The 20,398-nt window shown below is 37.9% G+C and overlaps 7 protein-coding genes across 12 annotated transcripts; 4 read left to right on the top strand and 3 right to left on the bottom strand.

Moving 5' to 3' along the window:
• Positions 1–473: 473 nt before the first annotated feature.
• kdelr2a (KDEL endoplasmic reticulum protein retention receptor 2a) lies at positions 474–3,439 on the bottom strand. Its single transcript, XM_079456213.1, has 5 exons — positions 3,139–3,439; positions 2,272–2,372; positions 2,020–2,178; positions 1,660–1,912; positions 474–1,528 (listed from the first exon to the last, which is right to left on the bottom strand). The coding sequence occupies exons 1-5, from the start codon at positions 3,227–3,229 to the stop codon at positions 1,494–1,496; spliced, it is 639 nt and encodes a 212-aa protein (XP_079312339.1). The 5' UTR covers positions 3,230–3,439; the 3' UTR covers positions 474–1,493.
• LOC306893993 (uncharacterized protein) lies at positions 3,438–5,419 on the top strand. 2 transcript variants are annotated; one of them, XM_079456211.1, is made up of 7 exons: positions 3,438–3,483; positions 3,640–3,797; positions 3,943–4,287; positions 4,362–4,456; positions 4,595–4,648; positions 4,753–4,857; positions 4,974–5,419. In XM_079456211.1, the coding sequence occupies exons 2-7, from the start codon at positions 3,758–3,760 to the stop codon at positions 5,031–5,033; spliced, it is 699 nt and encodes a 232-aa protein (XP_079312337.1). In that variant the 5' UTR covers positions 3,438–3,483; positions 3,640–3,757; the 3' UTR covers positions 5,034–5,419. The 2 variants fall into 2 exon arrangements, with proteins under 2 accessions (XP_079312337.1, XP_079312338.1); XM_079456212.1 differs by lacking the exon at positions 3,438–3,483 and having other exon boundaries at positions 3,501–3,797.
• A 128-nt stretch (positions 5,420–5,547) lies between these two features.
• Positions 5,548–7,573, top strand: rps2 (ribosomal protein S2). The gene is made up of 8 exons (XM_079456288.1): positions 5,548–5,636; positions 6,033–6,170; positions 6,332–6,421; positions 6,501–6,608; positions 6,697–6,870; positions 6,953–7,112; positions 7,276–7,367; positions 7,455–7,573. The coding sequence occupies exons 2-8, from the start codon at positions 6,036–6,038 to the stop codon at positions 7,533–7,535; spliced, it is 840 nt and encodes a 279-aa protein (XP_079312414.1). The 5' UTR covers positions 5,548–5,636; positions 6,033–6,035; the 3' UTR covers positions 7,536–7,573.
• Positions 7,574–7,597: 24 nt separating this feature from the next.
• ndufb10 (NADH:ubiquinone oxidoreductase subunit B10) lies at positions 7,598–10,302 on the bottom strand. The gene is made up of 4 exons (XM_079456289.1): positions 10,057–10,302; positions 9,380–9,518; positions 9,132–9,271; positions 7,598–8,369 (listed from the first exon to the last, which is right to left on the bottom strand). Exons 1-4 carry the CDS (start codon positions 10,202–10,204, stop codon positions 8,284–8,286), a joined length of 513 nt encoding a protein of 170 aa, XP_079312415.1. The 5' UTR covers positions 10,205–10,302; the 3' UTR covers positions 7,598–8,283.
• A 538-nt stretch (positions 10,303–10,840) lies between these two features.
• On the top strand, positions 10,841–12,967 carry msrb1a (methionine sulfoxide reductase B1a). The gene is made up of 4 exons (XM_079457594.1): positions 10,841–11,046; positions 11,200–11,342; positions 11,451–11,556; positions 11,666–12,967. Exons 1-4 carry the CDS (start codon positions 10,992–10,994, stop codon positions 11,683–11,685), a joined length of 324 nt encoding a protein of 107 aa, XP_079313720.1. The 5' UTR covers positions 10,841–10,991; the 3' UTR covers positions 11,686–12,967.
• fahd1 (fumarylacetoacetate hydrolase domain containing 1) lies at positions 12,960–13,830 on the bottom strand (the record flags this gene model as incomplete). The annotated part of the gene is made up of 1 exon (XM_079457593.1): positions 12,960–13,830. The coding sequence occupies one exon, from the start codon at positions 13,828–13,830 to the stop codon at positions 13,171–13,173; it is 660 nt and encodes a 219-aa protein (XP_079313719.1). The 3' UTR covers positions 12,960–13,170.
• On the top strand, positions 13,633–20,212 carry hagh (hydroxyacylglutathione hydrolase). 5 transcript variants are annotated; one of them, XM_079457588.1, is made up of 10 exons: positions 16,613–16,720; positions 17,560–17,650; positions 17,742–17,874; positions 17,952–18,016; positions 18,101–18,218; positions 18,361–18,469; positions 18,556–18,659; positions 18,753–18,854; positions 18,937–19,016; positions 19,363–20,212. In XM_079457588.1, exons 1-10 carry the CDS (start codon positions 16,651–16,653, stop codon positions 19,460–19,462), a joined length of 972 nt encoding a protein of 323 aa, XP_079313714.1. In that variant the 5' UTR covers positions 16,613–16,650; the 3' UTR covers positions 19,463–20,212. The 5 variants fall into 5 exon arrangements, with proteins under 5 accessions (XP_079313716.1, XP_079313715.1, XP_079313717.1 ...); XM_079457592.1 differs by having other exon boundaries at positions 16,640–16,720; positions 17,560–17,671; XM_079457590.1 differs by lacking the exons at positions 16,613–16,720; positions 17,560–17,650 and adding an exon at positions 13,633–13,943 and having other exon boundaries at positions 17,711–17,874.
• Positions 20,213–20,398: the final 186 nt, after the last annotated feature.

Here is a 20,398-nt window from a genome sequence, read left to right as displayed (position 1 = left end):
TATAAATGATGGTGATGTCTTATTTTATATAATTTTATCTTGAGGACCCCTAGGGAGTCCCCTAGCTGAGAAACATGGACATTAATCTAATTAAAATGAGCACTTCTCACATTTTTGCCAATAGTGTTCAGTTTAAACTGGTAAAGTAGTCTTAAAAAAACAATGCGGTTTTTGAGGACGGATCAACTAGATTTTTACAGATCATGAATGTATGACTTTTCTTAATAAAATTGAAATAACGTGACTGTTTTAAAATGGCTCACCAGCTGTGTCTATTCTGTTCCCTCGTTATGATGTAATACCCCAGGGGGCAAAGCTTTAGGGATAAAACTAAGTTAAAATATTAAGACTAGCAGCAAAGAGGTCATCGGGTCAATCCCTAGCAAACACATACAGACAAAATATTCCTTACATACCACGTATTATAAAAGTGTCTGTCAAATGCACAAAAATATAAAAAGTAGTTCCATATAAAGAACATAGGACTTTAATCGCATTGCCATACTTACCCCATTCCCTCCAAATGATGGTCCAAAGTACCAACACATATCCACACAAAGAAACTTCATTTAATACAAAATAGTGTCCCTTAAAATATTTATTGGAGTCCTTAACACATAGAAACTCGAAAAATAACTGTAAACCCTACAGGAATGACTTGGGTGGGGAAAACATCAGAGACACTAAACCTAAACAAAACAAGGATTACAAAAAAATGAAATTACTACAAAACTCATGACATATTCACACACCAAATGTGCTTTAACAGTATTCACACCACTAAATTTCATGGTCTTACCATTAACAACTGCATTTCAACAAACTGATCTGTTCGCAGGGATTAAAGTAGCCAATTTTGTACTGTTGATAAATGTCAACATCCTAAACAAACTGATATGGGGCACACACAGAAATTTGTGCTGAATCTTGAACATTTTATTATTTACAGTTGACTTCTTTCTGTGGGGTCATCAACAAAATGGTTATGCACATAAACATAAGGCATTTACGTGACCAGACTGAAACTAAAAATGTGAATTTCTGAAAGATGATTTTCTTTTGGGAATCTCACTAGTGGCTGAAAGCGAAAGCCATTTGGCCACATGTACTTTATAAATAGTGATGAACCACAGACTTACTCCGCACTTCGGGAACCATTTCTAATCGTTGACAAATTTACAACGATGCACGTAACTGGAGTTAGTGTGTACAATGCACCGTTCATTCTTTCAATACACCTTGCATATAGAATTTTTTTTCGAGTTTTTCTTTTTTAATAGCAATAAAAAAGTACTGCAAAATGCTAAAGACAGAAGAACAGTTTGCAAAAACGTCCTCATCTCTGTAAGGGGATGGTTAATTGTGTCCTGGTGGAGAGAAAATTAATGGTGATCTGGCATGAAGTGTTCTGTCTTGGGCATCTTGCTGTGGCATCATTGGTTTGTGCTCCCTCTATAAGTCTGATGAAGACACAGCTCTCTTCTCTTTGGCACTTATGCTGGTAGACTCAGCTTCTTTCCTTTTAGCACTGTGGGCCAGACAGAACATGTCATTCTAGTCTTTTTTATAATTATCCTCTACAGCAAGTCACATGTGTACTAATGGATATTTAACTTAAAGACCTAAAACATGCATTAATTTTTATTTGTGGTAAAGTACCTTTTGTGACGTAAAGGTAGAAGAAGTCACAATAAAGAATAGTCTGGACGACACCAGCCACGATGGCAATCATGTCGAAGAATCCCTCAAAGTAGAATCTCCAGATCCAGTTGAAAAGGTAGAGAGCACGGTAGACCCCCAGACAGAACAGATAGTGGGTTGTGATGGTCTCAGCCTCGCCGGTCTTACTAATCATAAAGAGTTGAGGCAGGATAGCCACCGACTCAAGGTAGATGGAAAAGGTCCACAGGATCTATTATGGACAATAAAAAAAGATTAATCACATTTTCAATTCTTGTTTTGGTCTAAATACATCCATAACGGACAAAAGTGGAGGTTTGTATGCATCTTGTTTCTTACCTCCAACGGCGAGAAGTCATGGTTGACCAGAAAGGAGAGGCCACCCACAGGAACCACCAGAAACTCAACTCGGAAAGTATCATGGTTTCCGTCATAGGTTGCCCTGAACTTCGCATAGATCAGGTAGACTGTGGCATAGGCACATCCAATGTAGATAATCTGTTTGGAGGGAACAGAAATGTTTAACCACAAAAATTCCCAAACATATCAGGATAAAACAATTGAGAAAATATGCAGATTCCACAAGCTTACCTTCATGCCCGTGTTGTATAGAGAGATAAAGGACGTTAGGAGGTCCAAGTATCGTGTGGTGAAAACCAAGGCGAAGAGTATCTGGCTCTTCCCAGAGATACCTGAAGGCAAAATGAGTTTGAATTTAGCCCTTTGGACCATTTCTTAAACTGCAAGATGAGGTTAGATAGCGCCAGTGTTGTTTAAATACCGTGATAAACTTAAAAAGGCTAAAACTAAAGTCAATGTCTGAAAAAGACAACAATGCAAAGGCCAAACTGCATTGCCACGTCAAGCATGCAATTCTGTTTATAAATGCATGGCGACACATACCATCAAGAAGACTTTGTAGCAGATTTGATGGCAAGATAATGCTTATCAGAAAAAAACTCATGCCATAGATCACAATACAAACCTGGTTATTGATTATTCTATTGTTTTAGCAAACTACTAACTAACTACAAGTCAACTGCATAGTAAACCATAGTAAAGTAAATCGCTGGGCCTGTATTCTTTATCTATTTTATATTTCAATAAGAGCAACAAACCTACATACATTGCTCTATTATAATACGCTTGAAAAGCCTTAAACATACATATTTCCCACATTTAGCTGTCAAAGCCTTGAAAATAATCACTAAACTACCGCTTTTAATAAACAAAGTGTGCAGTTCAGTAGATTTCAAGACAAGCTAACGTCGGTTAGCATGACAGCTAAACAAATTGCAATCCGTTATTCCAAGTAATGTATGAAAATAATCCCAAGAGACGTTTCTCGAGGCTTTTCCACGTCTAAAGTTCCAACACTGTGTCCTTAGCATGCAGAAACAGCACACAACACATATGACAAAATATAACAAATGCAGGTTTTGTGTAAGTTTAGCTCACCTGCGCAAGACCTGGTCTTCCATATCTTGAGCAGCAGGATAATGATGGCAGCTAAATGAGACAGATCCCCAGTTAGTCTAAAGATATTCATGATGTTTTCCCTCTCTGGCTGTTTTTCGTGAAGTTATAGATAGCACAGGGTGGTTAGTGTAGATGTAAACCGGCTCAGTGCCGCTCTCCTCCAGCGCATTCCTCTACGAAATATGGCGAAGGAGAGGCGACGTGGCCGGTGGACGTGACGTGGCCGACAGTGAGACCGCAATGAACGATGGGAAATGTAGTTAAACAGATTGACGGACATTCTGAAACTTGATTCTTAAACTACTAATGGCCTAAATGCATTTGGTAAACACGAATACTACTTTAAATACTGCATACGTTGTTGTATTGTGTTTTGGATGGATATTAATGATTCTTAAAGTTAGAAAAGAAGAAAGAGCAAAGAGGAACTATGTAGCTTACTTCCCATTTTCACATGCCGTTTCTGTTTTAATTCCTCAGTTAAACACAAGACCTCCATGCTCGTGAGAACATTTGTAGTCATGCGGTGAGACATTATAGTGAAAGGAAAGAGCACTCACAGGCTATAAAAAAAATTATAGCTAAAGAACAGATCAACATGAGAATCTTTAGCATCACTTTTCTTGTCTTCATCTCAGGTGAGCATAAAATCAGCCGTACCAGACTGGATGCTGGAACACTTTTATTAACTGTTGGGTTTCTATTGTATAGTTTAGCCCAATGTAAGATATTCTGTGTGCCAATGTTATTATTCTAATAAACATTTTATATTGCTTTCCCCAGTTTGTTTCGTGTGCGGATGCAAAATAGATTTTCAGCAGGCAATAAAGACGATGCAAAGGAAAGACCAACAGTCTGTCTCTATCCCCTGCTCTTGCAACATATCCTACTGCCCAGGTCATGGTCTTGAAGATCTAAAAATCTCTTGGTACGTGTTCCTCAAAGATATGCACTACCAGATTGATTTCGATAACCAACCAACCAAGTACACACTGGAGGGTAACAGTTTAAAAATCAGCTCTTTGTCGATTAAAGACTGTGGAGTGTATTACTGTGCGGCTGCTCTGTCTCATGCGGGGCACATAGGGGCACAGGCAATTGGGCAAGGGATTACTCTAAAAGTCACAGGTGAGAAGTCAAAAATCAACACTGGCATCTACAGTAGCCTATGTTTTCTTTTTTTAATTGTGGTTTGTTTCCAGAAAGGGGTCTTAATATTCATCAAACTTTGCTGTTCATATTGGTTGTTCTTATTATATACAGCTTCGTTGTCCTGGGTACTATCATCTGCATAAAGGTATAGTTAGAGTTAAAATAAATTGAATCATATCTGAAAGATAGTCAATATACTTTTTAACACAAATAGTATAAATCTTGAGAGTTGTATACAGAGCATTTGAATGTATCTTTGAATACACCTTTCTTGAAATGATAGACTGGACACATTAAATCACTTTGTAGAGGAAGATTGAGTAAAAAAAAGACAGAGGTAGGCCATTGATTTATTATATTTATTGCATTGAATAATATTGGAAAAAGGTCTTTATTTCACAATGCTAAACGTGTTAAATCTAAAATGTTTTCCCATAACAGGACAATTCAAGGCAAGTGATTTTCAGTGGAGTGGTGCAAGAACTTTACAAGAGGAACTTAGTTCGTGACAAAACTCAGGCGAGGAGCAAGGTTTCTCAAGAAAAGGTTTTTACACGTACATTTCTTGAACATACACAAACATACGCATAAAAATGCAATTTAAGCTATGATTTGTATGTTTCTGACCACGTTACTTATAGCCCAATTTATATCTCTCCTAGGCTAAAAGTCTTCAAACCCAGGACAAGAATGAGGATATTTACCAAAATTTTGAAGAGTGAAAAATCTGTTGTTATCACTGATCTGCAAAGTCATCCATCCATGAACTATTATAAGAAACTAAGAGCTACCGAACAATGGATGCCCTTAACATTTTTAAATATGTTGTATCGTGAAAATTGTGACATGTGTCTAATAATTTGAAGTCGAATTTCATGATGACAGTTAGTGTGTTTATGAAAATAATTTACTGTCATCAATAAAACTGCGATTTACTGTAAATGATCTCAAATTAAATGTACAACATATCTCTTATTGCTCCTTTGTAAATCGCTTTGGATAAAAGCGTCTGCTTAATAAATGTAAATGTGGGAAAATGAGTGTCCCTCTGATTACATTTGTGTCACTTAGATTTTTGGGTTTTGTCTTTTACAATACAAATTGGTTGAATAAATCTGTGTTCAACTCTTTAATAAGAATCTGAGGCATATTAACAATCGGATTAATTTGAGCCAATATAATCTGATCCGGTTCACAGCAGACGTCGCTTTACTCCCCCTAGAGGTCACAATGGCAACGTTTCAAACTAAATATCGCGAGGATTCGCACTGTATAAATACGCCGCAAACTCACATGCGGCCTTCTTCTTCCTGAATATACATCACGTAAGTCGTCCTGTGTGCCCATCGGTGGTTTGTTTAATCTGTTTAGATCTTCGCCATCGTACAATAAAAACACAATATTTGAACATGAGGTGTACGCGTATCCCTTATTAACAGCATGATGCTAGCATTGAGTTTAAAGACTTTGCGGAAATGTTGATATTATGGAAGTTTCGAGCGTGGTCTCAATATTGGCGCAAAACGGGTTGTGTTTTAAATCTCATATTCCGACGTTATAGACACGTTATACGCGTTACTATCTGTAGTTGGGTTGTATTGATAGTATTTTATGTATATGCTAGTTTTGGATATCTGCCGGTGTATGTTTGTAACGTGTCTGATGGTGTTTTCCGTCATTTTCGAAACATTGATATTTCATGCGTCTGTTGTTGCCTTTAGCAAATGGCGGACGACGCCGGTGGTAGAGGAGGTTTTCGTGGAGGTTTCGGCACTGGCGGCCGGGGTCGCGGTCGTGGTCGCGGCAGAGGCCGTGGAAGAGGCCGCGGTGCCCGGGGAGGCAAATCCGAGGATAAGGAGGTAAAGCGACCTACCAAGATGTATTTCATGTTATATCATGGTTTTATTTGTTTGATAATTAGCACAATTATTTATTATTATTGTGCACTTGTATTTAATTCACTTTTTTTACTTATACCATGCAATTCTTCCAATGTAACATCACATTCTGTTCTATATAGTGGGTGCCCGTGACCAAGCTTGGTCGTCTGGTGAAGGACATGAAGATTAAGAGCTTGGAAGAGATCTACCTGTATTCCCTGCCAATCAAGGTACTTGACTTCCATGAAGTGTTGTAAAAAACGCTTTGCTTTTAAGGAAGCGTTCTAACATGGCTTTGACTTTCTGTAGGAGTCTGAGATCATCGACTTTTTCCTGAGTTCAGCATTGAAGGATGAGGTTCTGAAGATCATGCCCGTTCAGAAACAGACCAGGGCTGGTCAGCGCACCAGGTTTAAGGTGATTTCTTGCATCTGCTTTTCCAAATTGTAATCGTGTGTATATATATCACATAACACTTAACTTTGCATTTGACTGAAATTTTAAGGCCTTCGTTGCTATCGGTGACTACAATGGCCACGTCGGTCTGGGAGTGAAGTGCTCCAAAGAGGTAGCCACTGCTATCCGCGGAGCCATCATCCTGGCCAAGTTGTCCATCATTCCCGTTAGAAGAGGCTACTGGGGTAACAAGATCGGCAAACCACACACCGTGCCATGCAAGGTTAGACGTCTGAAGATTGTATTGTACTTTGCATTTGTTAAAATCTAGACTGTTTTTTTAACTTTATCTACGTTTTGCTCAGGTGACCGGTCGTTGTGGTTCAGTCCTGGTTCGTCTCATTCCCGCCCCCCGTGGTACCGGTATCGTGTCCGCTCCCGTGCCCAAGAAACTGCTGATGATGGCTGGTATTGATGACTGCTACACCTCAGCCAGGGGCTGTACCGCTACCCTGGGCAACTTTGGTACTGGCGCTTTGTGAATTCCAAATTTGGACTCTCCCTGCTCTGGTTGACTACACAATTTTTGTGGTGTATTTGACAACTTTGGGAGGAGACTATATAGTTTGATAATGCACGGCAGGGGTAGATGATGTGTTCATTCTAATATGTTGTGTTCTCATTGCAGCCAAGGCTACCTTTGACGCAATCTCGAAGACCTATAGTTACCTGACCCCTGATCTCTGGAAGGAAACCGTGTTCATGAAGTCTCCTTACCAGGTATTGCATCTCTAATTACTGCATATTTGCACCAATTGCTTCAAAATCAGTTTGGTTCTTGAAATTGACCTTCTGCTCTCATTTCAGGAATTCACTGATCATCTGGCCAAGACTCACACCAGGGTCTCCGTTCAGAGGAGCCAGGGAGGTCTTCAGACAGCCTCCTAAATTCTCAAATATGGATTGAATAAAAGTCCAAACAGAAACTCTTTTGTCTTGTTTTATTCTTTGAGATTTAATATTTCAAATCTGTGTTGCTCCAGATAGCATGTTGGTCAACTGTTTACAAATCCTGATTTTTAAATCCAATTAAAAGTGGGAAAATTGTATTTCCTTAAGCAACCTCAGGGTTTGTGTTGCAAGAAACTTGTGAAATTAAGTTCTCTATAAAACTTCAATTTAATAAGTTCAAATTCACGCATGAACTATTAACCTCTAATGCTGCTTCCAATGTTAATACTGTACTGTGGTACACAACTATTTAAAAGGATGTCCCATGACTGATAATGCTGTATTAAAAGGCACCCTGAACTCCAATGCATCCTAGTCAATAGTTATATATAGGGTTTCAAAAAATGTTTTGCTCCTGTAACTTGTGATGACTTGATGGATAATTATAGACAATGAATATTATACAGAGTTTCACAAAACTACAAATTCTTGTGGATTAAAAAATATCAATAAGCATGTTAATCATATTTGATGACATGGGGCTGGAACCACTTATTAAAGATTAGAGACTTGTTTGGTTTACACTCTACCAATTTAAGCAGGCCAACCAGATAAAAAACATTAAGCAAATCATTTCCTGAATCAACACCATTGAGAAGTCACTTTCAAATAAACTTTATTTTACACTTTAATATACAGATGATCCAAACTGATACAGAACAGTTGAACAAAAGGAAATCGATGCTTATGCGTTCTGTGCTTCTGCCATCATTCTCTCCTTTTGCTTCATCAGACATTTGCGTGCGCTGGCGTATGCGCCCAGATCTCCATCTACAGGAAATCAGAACAACTTTCACTAGTGCGAGAACAAATGATTCTGCATTCAAACAGACTATTGTCATTTTAATTGAACTGAAAAATGCCTCAATACAAAGAACTTCCTGACTTGTGGTCATGGAGTGTCAGGTGTGCTACGTCCCAATTCGCCTACTAGTACTACGCACAAAAAGTATGTAGATTTTTGGTAAGGAAAAGTATATACATTTCAGTACGTAATAAAACAGTATGCACACACTGGGGCATACTAATGCAAGACGGAAAAGGCCATTGTTGCCTAGACGACATTGTGATCATTGTCAGAAACATAAAAATACAGCCCTTTGCATGTAAGCATTTGTTAATTATTTCTTATGTGACGTTTACTGTATACTTACACTTATTAATTTAGCACAGTATCTCTTTTGAAATTGTATTAATGCAATGAAAAGTCACTCATTACACTCCGACCTCTCGCAATGCGTTATGTCTAATAGCAGCCGTTTAAGTGTCCATGGATCTAGACATTTCATTTTCACCAAAAACAGTACTTTGAGAACCCTCATTTTTAGCATACTATTATTTGAGACATACTAATTCTATTTTACAAACTATTTAGGATGGAAAGTATGCAAATTGGGACGCACTGGCAGTGTTTGGAATTAATCTCTACAAAGTTGCTTTCAGTTTGTGTATCAGCTTTAGACAGAACTTGGTTTGGGTTTGAAAGTATCAAAATGACAACATCAGATGTGGTCAGTATTTTTCAGTACTCACAGCGTGACTGAAAGGCTTTAGAAACTTGATTAAACTGCTGCAGCTCTTTGGAACAGTTCTGTGTGTAACTGGGTCCCTCACGCTGCTGACAGGCCCTGAGACGCTCCTGGATCACCTTCACGATCTCCTGATCCACTTTACTGCAGGGCACAACACACACTTTAAACCCAATACAGGAAATGCGGCACTTCACAACATATGAACATAAATATATGATGTGTTATTATTACTGCGGGGTTGCAACATACTAATCTCTCCTCCACTGCATCTCAGCCTCATAGTAGCACACGTAATCTCCTTCCTGACATTCGATCAGCTCAGGAATACGACGAAAGTTCTGATGGTAGTAGTGGGACTTCTTATCACCCTGGATGCCTTCGATAATGCCTGGAATAAAGAAAATGAATATTAAGAAGGATCATAAGAATAAGAAAAGCTGCACTATATTCATTTCCGTTGACACTTTGTTGTGCTTTCATTTTCTCCCTAAAATAGATTTGCAACATGATGATAGACTAACATACAATCTCAAGAGACAAAATTATTATAAATTGAAATGAGCCACATTGAAACAAATCTATACAGTTGCCCTTTGCAGAAAGTATTTTTTTGTTGATATTTATTACATGTTGTCTGTAGTGTGTGGTTTCCTGATAAAATGTATTGCAGACCTAGTGAAACGACTATATACTCCACAATATACTTTAATATGGCTAATAACAACAAACCAAACTAAACTGTGTTCATATATAAATAAAGACACCGTTATTGTCGCATTGAAGGATCACATGCTTCTATCTTTTCATATACATGCGTTTCAAATCCCATAACGTGCGGCTGTAATGCAATATTTCCACACTATATCAAACTACATGGATTAATGAAAGCAGATGTAAACACGTGTAATATGTTAAATCAGTTGTACCTCTGAATTTGGTCACTGGCAGATCGACAGAGTAGTAGAAGAGCTTTGACAATATTAAAGCGGGATTCGGGAGAGCCGTTTGCTTATCCACCACTGGAGTCTGCCGAGGAGGCTCAGGATACGCATCTTTATCGTAATCTTGCGGCATATTTGCTTATAAATTAGGAATACGATTCCGAAAAACCTTTAATCGACCTCAATCTCCCTTCGCTCTCCGCCTCAATGCGCATGCGCCCTGCTAACAACATGGCGAAAGGTCACCCGGCAGTACAAATAAAGAGAAATTAAAAATATTGTATTATATTAGTTTGAACATACGTTATCAATATATACGTACACACCTAGTTTTTGCGTATTAAAAAGTGAAATATAATGTTTCGTCGATGTTTATGAAAAAACAAAAATTAAGGTCAAAGAGAAAAGGTTAAACACGCAATTCGTTTCTCTACAACTAGGTGTCGTCGTTGCATAAACATGGATTACGTGAAATTGCACGGATTGATTTTAATAACAATATTATAAGCATTTATAACGGACTGATAACAATACTACTAATTACTAATATTCATTATTTCACTAGATGGGCCGTTACAGTTCTCAATTGGATCCCAAACAACGTTTACATCAATGTACAAAACAAACAGCAATTTTGCCTTCAAATTAAAACAGAATTACCGAAAATAATCAGAACGGTTATTAAAGTTAAAACTCCTCTCATATGTAATACAATGTACGTCATGTCATATTTAGAATATTTAAAAATAGTTTTTCAGGGGATAAGCCAATGCGGATCTCTGCTGCCCTCGTGTGATTCTAGTTCGGGGCACATTTGCGCGATCACGTGCTCTGGACGCGATCTGCCATTGAACTTGAATCCAAACTTTATAAAACACGTGCTGATACCGAAGTTCGTGTCGCTTTTTAGTCTTGTTGCCATGTCGTTCTGTTCATTCTCTGGAGGGGAGATTTTTAAGGATAATTTCGAAACTGGTAAGCTGACACCGACGTAGGCTACTATCGTAAACAAGTCGTTTGAAGCATGAACCTGGTTATGCTGGTTTACAGCTGGTCAAACTGGTTGACCAGGGAAACCATTACATACATTACAATATGATGTTTATAACTGGAATTGTTTTCCTGTAGGCATATATGTTTGTGCAGAATGCGGATACGAGCTGTTTTCCAGCAAGTCTAAATATGAGCATTCATCACCATGGCCAGCCTTCACAGAAACTATCCATGAGAACAGTGTGTCCAAACACGAGGAGAGACGGGGCGCTTATAAGGTACAAAACTGGAAGTTCAATTGCATGTGTTTTGTTCTGAGCTTTGGCAACACTATGATGTAACTTGAGCAACTGTTGTGAATTTGAACTCTTTGTCATCTTTTACAGGTTAAATGTGGTAATGGTCTTGGTCACGAGTTTGTAAATGATGGACCCAAACGCGGTCTCTCACGCTTTTGAATATTCAGCAGCTCTATGAAGTTCATTCCTAAAGGTAAGTGTCTCCGAAATGGATACAGATGAAATTTGTACGTTCAAAATGGGATTTGGTATTTTCTTAATGTATTCTTTATGTACTCATTTCCTACCCCATTTTATTTCAGTTAAGAATGATCAACAGTAGAGCAAGATATCGGAAGAAAGCATGAGGACGTAAGAACACACGGAGAAGCTCTGATGTGTTTACCATGTGGATGGTGAATGAAACGCTCTGATCAAAAGCCCACAGAGGGATGTTCAGTGTGACGATGTGCAAACAGCCTCGTGGAAAACATGGATGCGCTTTCTCCCACTAATCGGACAATTCACAAAAATTATTGGAAAATATTGCGCAAGGTATTTTTATCTTGCTTTCAGCCTGTTATAGATTAATAGAAAACCTTTAAAGTGTCCTTTGTGCCTCAGAAGAGAAAACTGTGTATTTGCAGAGATCATTCAGACTTTATGCTTTTGCCAATTTAATGTATTTTTGGACATGTACAACAAAGGCGAAGATTCATTCCTGAAAGCGGTTTCTGCTTTACTATGTTCTCTCTCAACTTAGACTTCAATCATTCAAGCTTGACTTGTTTGTAAACTGATGAGTTATTCTGTTACATATTGATGGAGTTCCAGGAGTTGTTCAAAGTCTGACATCCTTAAAGATTAATGTTGGATTGTGTGATTGGTACTTTAAACAATTACCATAAAAAACACTCTTTCTTGAGCTATTAAAATGTGTTTTTATATTCACTTGGATGTTAAAGGGATACACCACCCAAAAATGAAAATGTTGTCATCGTTTACCCTCAGATAGTTCCAAACCTTTATACATTTCTTTGTTCCAATGAACACAGAGAACATCTTTGGAAGATTGTCAGCAATTTTCAGTTCTGGGACATAATCCACTACCACAGCAGGAAAAAAATCTTGTTTGTTTTATTGAACACAAAATGAGACATTTAAATAATTTAGGAAAAAACTGTTCAGGCACCTTTGAATTGCATTTAGTTATTCCTACTATGGTTGTCAATGATGTTCCGGAACTGAAAATTACTAACATACTTCCAAATATTGTTCTGTGTTTATCAGAACATGTAATTTATACAGGGATGAAATTACATGAGGGTGAGTAAATGACAGCATTTTAATTTTGAGGTTAACTATCGCTTTAATAGCATATTAACAACATTAATCAGTCCGAATATAAAAACAACCAAAAGATATGCAAAGTAGTGCATGTTAGAGAAACTGTTGATTTACTTCTAGTGGGATAATCCAAAAAAAATTAATACTCATAATTAACTTTTTTTTCTAAAATGTTTATAATTCAAAATAAATGAATCGTGTCATTATTCATATTGTTAATTTGAAAAGGACATTTAAGAATACGCTCAGATGTCAAATGCAGAATTGCATAATCTGATAATGGACTGTTGGAAAGCAAATACTCAGACAGATAAGATTGCGTAAGCATAAAATGCGAGATCAACTCTTTAATTTATATGATCATTCATATATTAGATACATTGTTTCCGTTTAAAAGATTTGAGTTATTTAAAAACATTTCTTCTTTGTAATTCCCTTTTCGGTGCAAAAACCATTCTTAAAAATTTTAATATTAAAATAATCAACTTTTTCTATCAACTTTGAATGTCATGGTGACGATGTCATCAATCCCTGCTTGCAGTTCATCTTGTTCCTGAACACTGGACACTCCTTTAGGGGTACCGGTGAGAATAAGATCACCTTCTTCCAGTGATATAATCTGACTGATGTAGTTTATAAGAAACGGGATTGAAAAGATCATCTGAGATGTGCTTCCATTCTGTCTCATGTTATCGTTCACCTTCAACCACAGATTGACACTCTCGGGGTTTGGGATCTTCTCCTTTGGAATGAACTCGCTAATGGGACATGAGGTGTTGAACGCTTTAGCCAGGGTCCATGGAAGACCTTTTGACTTACATTCCTCCTGAATGTCCCGGGCTGTCATGTCCAAGCACAAGACATATCCTGCCACATGGTCCATGGCTGAAGACTGTGGTATAGCAGTGCCCCCTTTACCAATGACCACCCCCAGCTCAACTTCATGATGGAGGTTGCTGGAGTAAAAGGGAACCAGAATAGGATTCCCTTCCCTAATATAAGCAGATGGGGGTTTCAGGAAAAGCACAGGTTCCGTGGGAATGGCATTTTTGAGCTCGATGGCATGGTCTGCGTAGTTTCTTCCGACGCAGATAATCTTCCTTCCCCATTCCCAAAAACGAGCGATATTCCTTGCGCTCATGTTGAAGCCCGAGGCCAGGAAGACCCGCAGCCGGAAGTGAAAATGACCTTTGATCGCGGAACAACGGAAGGCGGTCAGAATCTAAACAAATCCCGCATCAATAACTTCATACGGTAAGGGGAAACAAAGTAAAAGATCTAAACGAACTAAACTAAATTTTTTACGCGTGTAAACGGTTTCGACTAGACGATTAAATATTTCATTTCGATACCTGAAAAAGAAACTCAGAATCCTACTACTGCGAAGGCTCACCTCATGAATATTAATAAGCACGTTTTTCTCCTCCAATGCCGTCAGCTCGTTTCTTGAATATAATTGACGTCGTGCTGACGTTCCGTCGCGGTGATCCAAGGCGAAGCCATGAGATGTGAATTAATAGAATACATCCCGTTTTCATTATTTTTTATATCCAACATAGATTAGATTAGATTCAACTTTATTGTCATTACACACAAGTACAGTGTAACGAAATGTAGTTTAGGTCTAACCAGAAGTGCAATTCGCAAGTGAAGGATATACAGTGAATAAATACAGAATACAATATTAGGAAAATATTATACAGTGGGCATGGACTATGAAATTATTTTACAGTATATTTTAAGTATGTTCTATGAAAATGTGACAGTAGGTATGTAAAATGAACAATATATACAGGTGGCTATATACTATGAACATTAATGTACAGGTGGCTACAGATAATAAACAATAGTGCAAATGACTTAAGTTGCAATGCAATAGGTGAGTTAATGCAGTTGTTGAAGTTACAGTGCAATAGATGAGTAGATGCAGTTAATAGAGTTACAGTGCAGTAGATAAATTAATGCAGTTATGGAAGTTACAGTGCAATAGATGAGTAGATGCAGTTAATAGAGTTACAGTGCAGTAGATTAGTGCAGTTATGGAAGTTACAGTGCAATAGATGAGTAGATGCAGTTAATAGAGTTACAGTGCAGTAGATTAGTTAATGCAGTTATGGAAGTTACAGTGCCATAGATGAGTAGATGCAGTTAATAGAGTTACAGTGCAGTAGATTAGTTAATGCAGTTATGGAAGTTACAGTGCAATAGATGAGTAGATGCAGTTAATAGAGTTACAGTGCAGTAGATTAGTTAATGCAGTTATGGAAGTTACAGTGCAATAGATGAGTAGATGCAGTTAATAGAGTCACAGTGCAGTAGATTAGTGCAGTTGTTGAAGTTACAGTGCAATAGATGAGTAGATGCAGTTAATAGAGTTACAGTGCAGTAGATTAGTTAATGCAGTTATGGAAGTTACAGTGCAATAGATGAGTAGATGCAGTTAATAGAGTCACAGTGCAGTAGATTAGTGCAGTTGTTGAAGTTACAGTGCAATAGATGAGTAGATGCAGTTAATAGAGTTACAGTGCAGTAGATTAGTTAATGCAGTTATGGAAGTTACAGTGCAATAGATGAGTAGATGCAGTTAATAGAGTCACAGTGCAGTAGATTAGTGCAGTTGTTGAAGTTACAGTGCAATAGATGAGTAGATGCAGTTAATAGAGTTACAGTGCAGTAGATTAGTTAATGCAGTTATGGAAGTTACAGTGCCATAGATGAGTAGATGCAGTTAATAGAGTTACAGTGCAGTAGATTAGTGCAGTTATGGAAGTTACAGTGCAATAGATGAGTAGATGCAGTTAATAGAGTCACAGTGCAGTAGATTAGTGCAGTTATGGAAGTTACAGTGCAATAGATGAGTAGATGCAGTTATTGAGGTTACAGTGCAGTAGATTAGTGCAGTTATGGAAGTTACAGTGCAATAGATGAGTAGATGCAGTTAATAGAGTCACAGTGCAGTAGATTAGTGCAGTTATGGAAGTTACAGTGCAATAGATGAGTAGATGCAGTTAATAGAGTTACAGTGCAGTAGATTAGTGCAGTTATGGAAGTTACAGTGCAATAGATGAGTAGATGCAGTTAATAGAGTTACAGTGCAGTAGATTAGTGCAGTTATGGAAGTTACAGTGCAATAGATGAGTAGATGCAGTTAATAGAGTCACAGTGCAGTAGATTAGTGCAGTTATGGAAGTTACAGTGCAATAGATGAGTAGATGCAGTTATTGAGGTTACAGTGCAGTAGATTAGTGCAGTTATGGAAGTTACAGTGCAATAGATGAGTAGATGCAGTTAATAGAGTCACAGTGCAGTAGATTAGTGCAGTTATGGAAGTTTCAGTGCAATAGATGAGTAGATGCAGTTAATAGAGTTACAGTGCAGTAGATTAGTGCAGTTATGGAAGTTACAGTGCAATAGATGAGTAGATGCAGTTAATAGAGTCACAGTGCAGTAGATTAGTGCAGTTATGGAAGTTACAGTGCAATAGATGAGTAGATGCAGTTAATAGAGTTACAGTGCAGTAGATTAGTTAATGCAGTTATGGAAATTACAGTGCAATAGATGAGTAGATGCAGTTAATAGAGATAATCGCCACTTCGAATAGAAAATACATTTCTAAATATATTGTCCTCTAAATATACGTAATTTGGTATTTTGTTGTTAATATAAAAATAATAAAACGCCCTTTACAGACCAAGTAAGAATTTCTTAAAACCTTAGCCATTGAAATCCAGTTGAAATAGAGCCTTGAGTTATAAACACTAACAGTGGTTCGTCACCGTAGTAGGATTTAAAACAGAAACCCGAACGCACCTGCGTGGAGCTTTGACACGCGACACTCCCCCGTATTGGATTGGTCGAGCGTGGGGTCAAAGTTAAAAGTAGGCCGATTTGCACTTTAAACCACACTTTCTACTTCCTCCCTATGTTGCTGTAATATATCATACAGCTACAGTGTCTTGATATGTGGTTTAGGTCACTGGTGGCGAGTGCGTGCACTCTCGGTGTCGTCGGTGCCGTCTCTCATAAATTCGGTATGTTAACATACAACTCTTTATTCGCGCACGGGCGGAAAACCTTATTTATCGAAATGCAGCTACCAAGCAGCGCTGTCGTTCAACGTGTGGTGTATTTAAAGTCGTTCCATAACCAGCAGCGTACGCACTAGTTCTTGCGACCTGATGTTGACATAACGTCATGTGGCACGATATATTAGACGTGTGTAATTCATTTAGACGAAGATGCGTTGGAAATGACGTAAAATCGGTAGAGTTCTCCGCTGTTTGCGCTGGGTGGTGCGATTGACATTGGCGTGTGTTCGACTTTACGCAGCGCTGCGCAGACTGATCGACGTATATGATATAACACGCACATCAAGGATTCTCGATGCAAGGTTGCGATGTTATTATGACGCCAGATCTCCGTTTTTAGACACTTTTTATGTGTCCGACCGAAACTGAGAGTTTGCTTTAATCAATACAGTATTGACTTCAACGATATTATCGAACAACATTCAATAGAGGGCGCCATCGCGCAGGGTTATTATAAAATGATGATGTTACTTCTTATTTTATTATGTCGATGTTATTATTTCTAAACTGGGTGCTAGTTGATACCTAAAAACAAGGTCAGTCAGTTTTGGAAAATGAATATTTTACCCCAAAATGATTTTTTTATTACAATCGACTCACTGTTCTGCCATTCCAGATGTTTGACTTTCTTTCTTCAGAAGTTTGTTTTTTATTAAAACATATTTCACTTTATGTACACGTGTAAACAGTTAGTTCATATATGTTGGTAAACTTCAAATATAATTGAATAATATATCAACTGAAAGGATTTTCCTTTTTGGGTGATCTGTTCCTTTAACCAGGCCCCCTACAGCATAGACAAGATGTCAGCGTGGACCATCAAATGACCAAAATCATCCGCTTTGACCTGATAGAAACCAGGCCGTTGTTATTGTAATGACCATAATGACTGTGGTATGTAAGTGTGCTATAATGTATCGCCTGAAACTTCAGTTCCTACAGGCTTGTTTCGCTCCGCTCATAGGAAGTCGTCTCTCGTGGAACAGTCAGACATGAAGGTGGAACTCCTGCCCGCCCTCACTGACAACTACATGTACCTTCTGATCGACGAGGACACGAAGGAAGCTGCCATCGTTGATCCAGTCGAACCTCAGAAAGTAAGTCTGCCTCGCTGTTAACCCCCCCCCCCCCCATTTACATCACGCACACTGCAACAAAATGTCATTCATCTCAGGTTGTGGAAGCGGTCAAGAAGCATGGCGTGAAGCTCAGAGCAGTCCTAACCACGCATCATCACTGGTGAGTATAACTTAAAGTTGTTTATGTATCTCTCATGCACTAATAAGGATGCTTTGTGATATGGATGTTTCCGACCACTTTCAGGGATCACGCTGGAGGTAATGAGAAAATGTTGAAGTTGATGCCAGGGCTGACGGTGTACGGGGGAGATGACCGAGTGGGGGCGTTGACTCAGAAAGTTACACACTACAACACTTTCAAAGTAAGAACCTGCTGTAGTAGGTCAAAGTGGTTTACTAATGCATCACTGTTATCATTACAGTTGTTTGGGGTTTTATGTTAATATGACCTTTATGCATGTTTAAGATCATCTAGTCATATTTGTTTTATAATAATCATCTCAGGTGGGCTCTTTGAAGGTAAAGTGTTTGTTTACTCCATGTCACACCAGTGGTCACATCTGCTACTTCGTAACAAAAGAAAACAGTACTGAACCACCGGCTGTATTCACCGGTAAGGCATAGAAACAGACACAGGCTGACATATAAAGGCGAATGAACTTTTATAAACAAGCATTTCTTTTCTTGTCCCGTGTGCAGGCGACACTCTGTTTGTCGCTGGATGTGGCAAGTTCTTTGAAGGAACTGCCGATGAGATGTACAAAGCCCTGATAGAGGTTTTGGGTCGTCTTCCACCAGAGACGGTATTGATCTCATTTATACTTAAACTGTTTTTCAACTCGCAGTACATCTGCATAAAAGATCTTCTAAACGCCCACATTTTCGTATTGTTTCAGCGTGTGTACTGTGGTCACGAGTACACCATCAACAATCTGAAATTTGCACGGCATGTTGAGCCAAATAACGAAGCCGTCAGAACGAAACTAGCTTGGGCTAAGGTATAAAAAACGCATCTTTGAGCCCGATTTGATTTAGTTACAAATGTTTTTTAACAAATGGCATTTTTATTTTTACCATTAGGAGAAATATGACAATGGAGAGCCAACGATTCCTTCCACTATGGCAGATGAATTCACATATAACCCATTCATGAGAGTGAGGTATGTGTGCTTTCAATCCCAACTTCACTTCAATGGATTGATTTAAAAATGCATTGAATACTTTGTGATAGTTCACCCAAAAATTACATTTCAAACCTGTATACATTTCTTCCGAAGCACACAAATATATTTTGCACAACGTTGGTAACCAAACAACTCTGGTCCCCATTGACTTCCATTGTATGGACATAAAACCACAGAGACATTTCTCAAAATATCTTCTTTTTGAGCGTTAAAAAGGCACAATTTCTATATTTGGGTGAACTTACAACAGACGCATGGAAGTCAATACAGACAAAAACCCAACAGGGAAATTCATTACAATTTTATCTGAACTTATTTGCAGAGAAAGGTCAGTACAAGAGCATGCTGGGACCACCGATCCAATTGAAGCCATGAAAAGTATCCGTAAAGAGAAGGACGCCTTTAGGGTTCCAAAGAATTGAGTCCGTCATCTTTCACAACGCTCGTCTCTGCTCTTCATTTCACTACAACAGAGTTTTATGATGAGACCAGCCACAGACGGTTGCATTACATGCCCTCCATTTACAGCAAAAGCACAATACATGAGCCTAACAATACATGTTTCAAGTCAACATATGGTCTGCAATAAGCGATAACCACACAGGATTGTTTACCATGTATCTATTTTGTAATCAATACATCTAACAATGTGTTTTGCTCAGAATGTTTTTATCACTGCAAATATCACTATAACAATTCAGAAGTAAATATGAACATGCACTAGATCTGTGTTATAGGCTAATCTTTATTTAAGTATGAGTTTTAAGTTCTGTTTTGGACGTGTTCAGCCTTTCTGGATAGTTGATACCACGTTTGAACCCTTGATACATTGTTATATCAAAATTTTATTTCAAAATAGTTGTGCAATGTTTTATTTTGTAAATCAAAAAATATGTTTAAGATGATTTGGGGTCTTAAGAACAATTGTTAATGCGAGATGTTCCAACCAAATGATATTATATATGTATTTTCATATGCTTCACAAATTTGCAATGATTGAATTGCATTTATTTTGATGTCTGGTGGATTTTGAATGTAGACCTTGTTGAACACTGCAGCTTTTTGTCTTGCTTTGTTTCAAGTTTCAGCTAATCTTGCACTTTGCATCATCAAATGAGAGAAAGATGAATAGTAATGTGTTCTAGCTAAATAAAAGTCTTAATATAAATGTATTCGCTGTTATGGATTATTTTATTTATTTTACGTTGGCTGATGTGTATGCTTTTAAAGTACTTTAATTGCAGTTGTAAACACAGTTGAAGTTATTTTAAATGAGAAACATTATCAGTAATTTGTACATTAACACTAATAGGACCAATTTAAATAAACCAATATCTTTATTCCCTAAAAAGCCCTGC

The sequence above is a fragment of the Barbatula barbatula genome (assembly GCF_947034865.1).
Source record: "Barbatula barbatula genome assembly, chromosome: 5".
NCBI lineage: Eukaryota > Metazoa > Chordata > Actinopteri > Cypriniformes > Nemacheilidae > Barbatula > Barbatula barbatula.
Note: the sequence above shows the minus strand (reverse complement) of the source record. Positions and strands in the feature narration are given on the sequence as shown.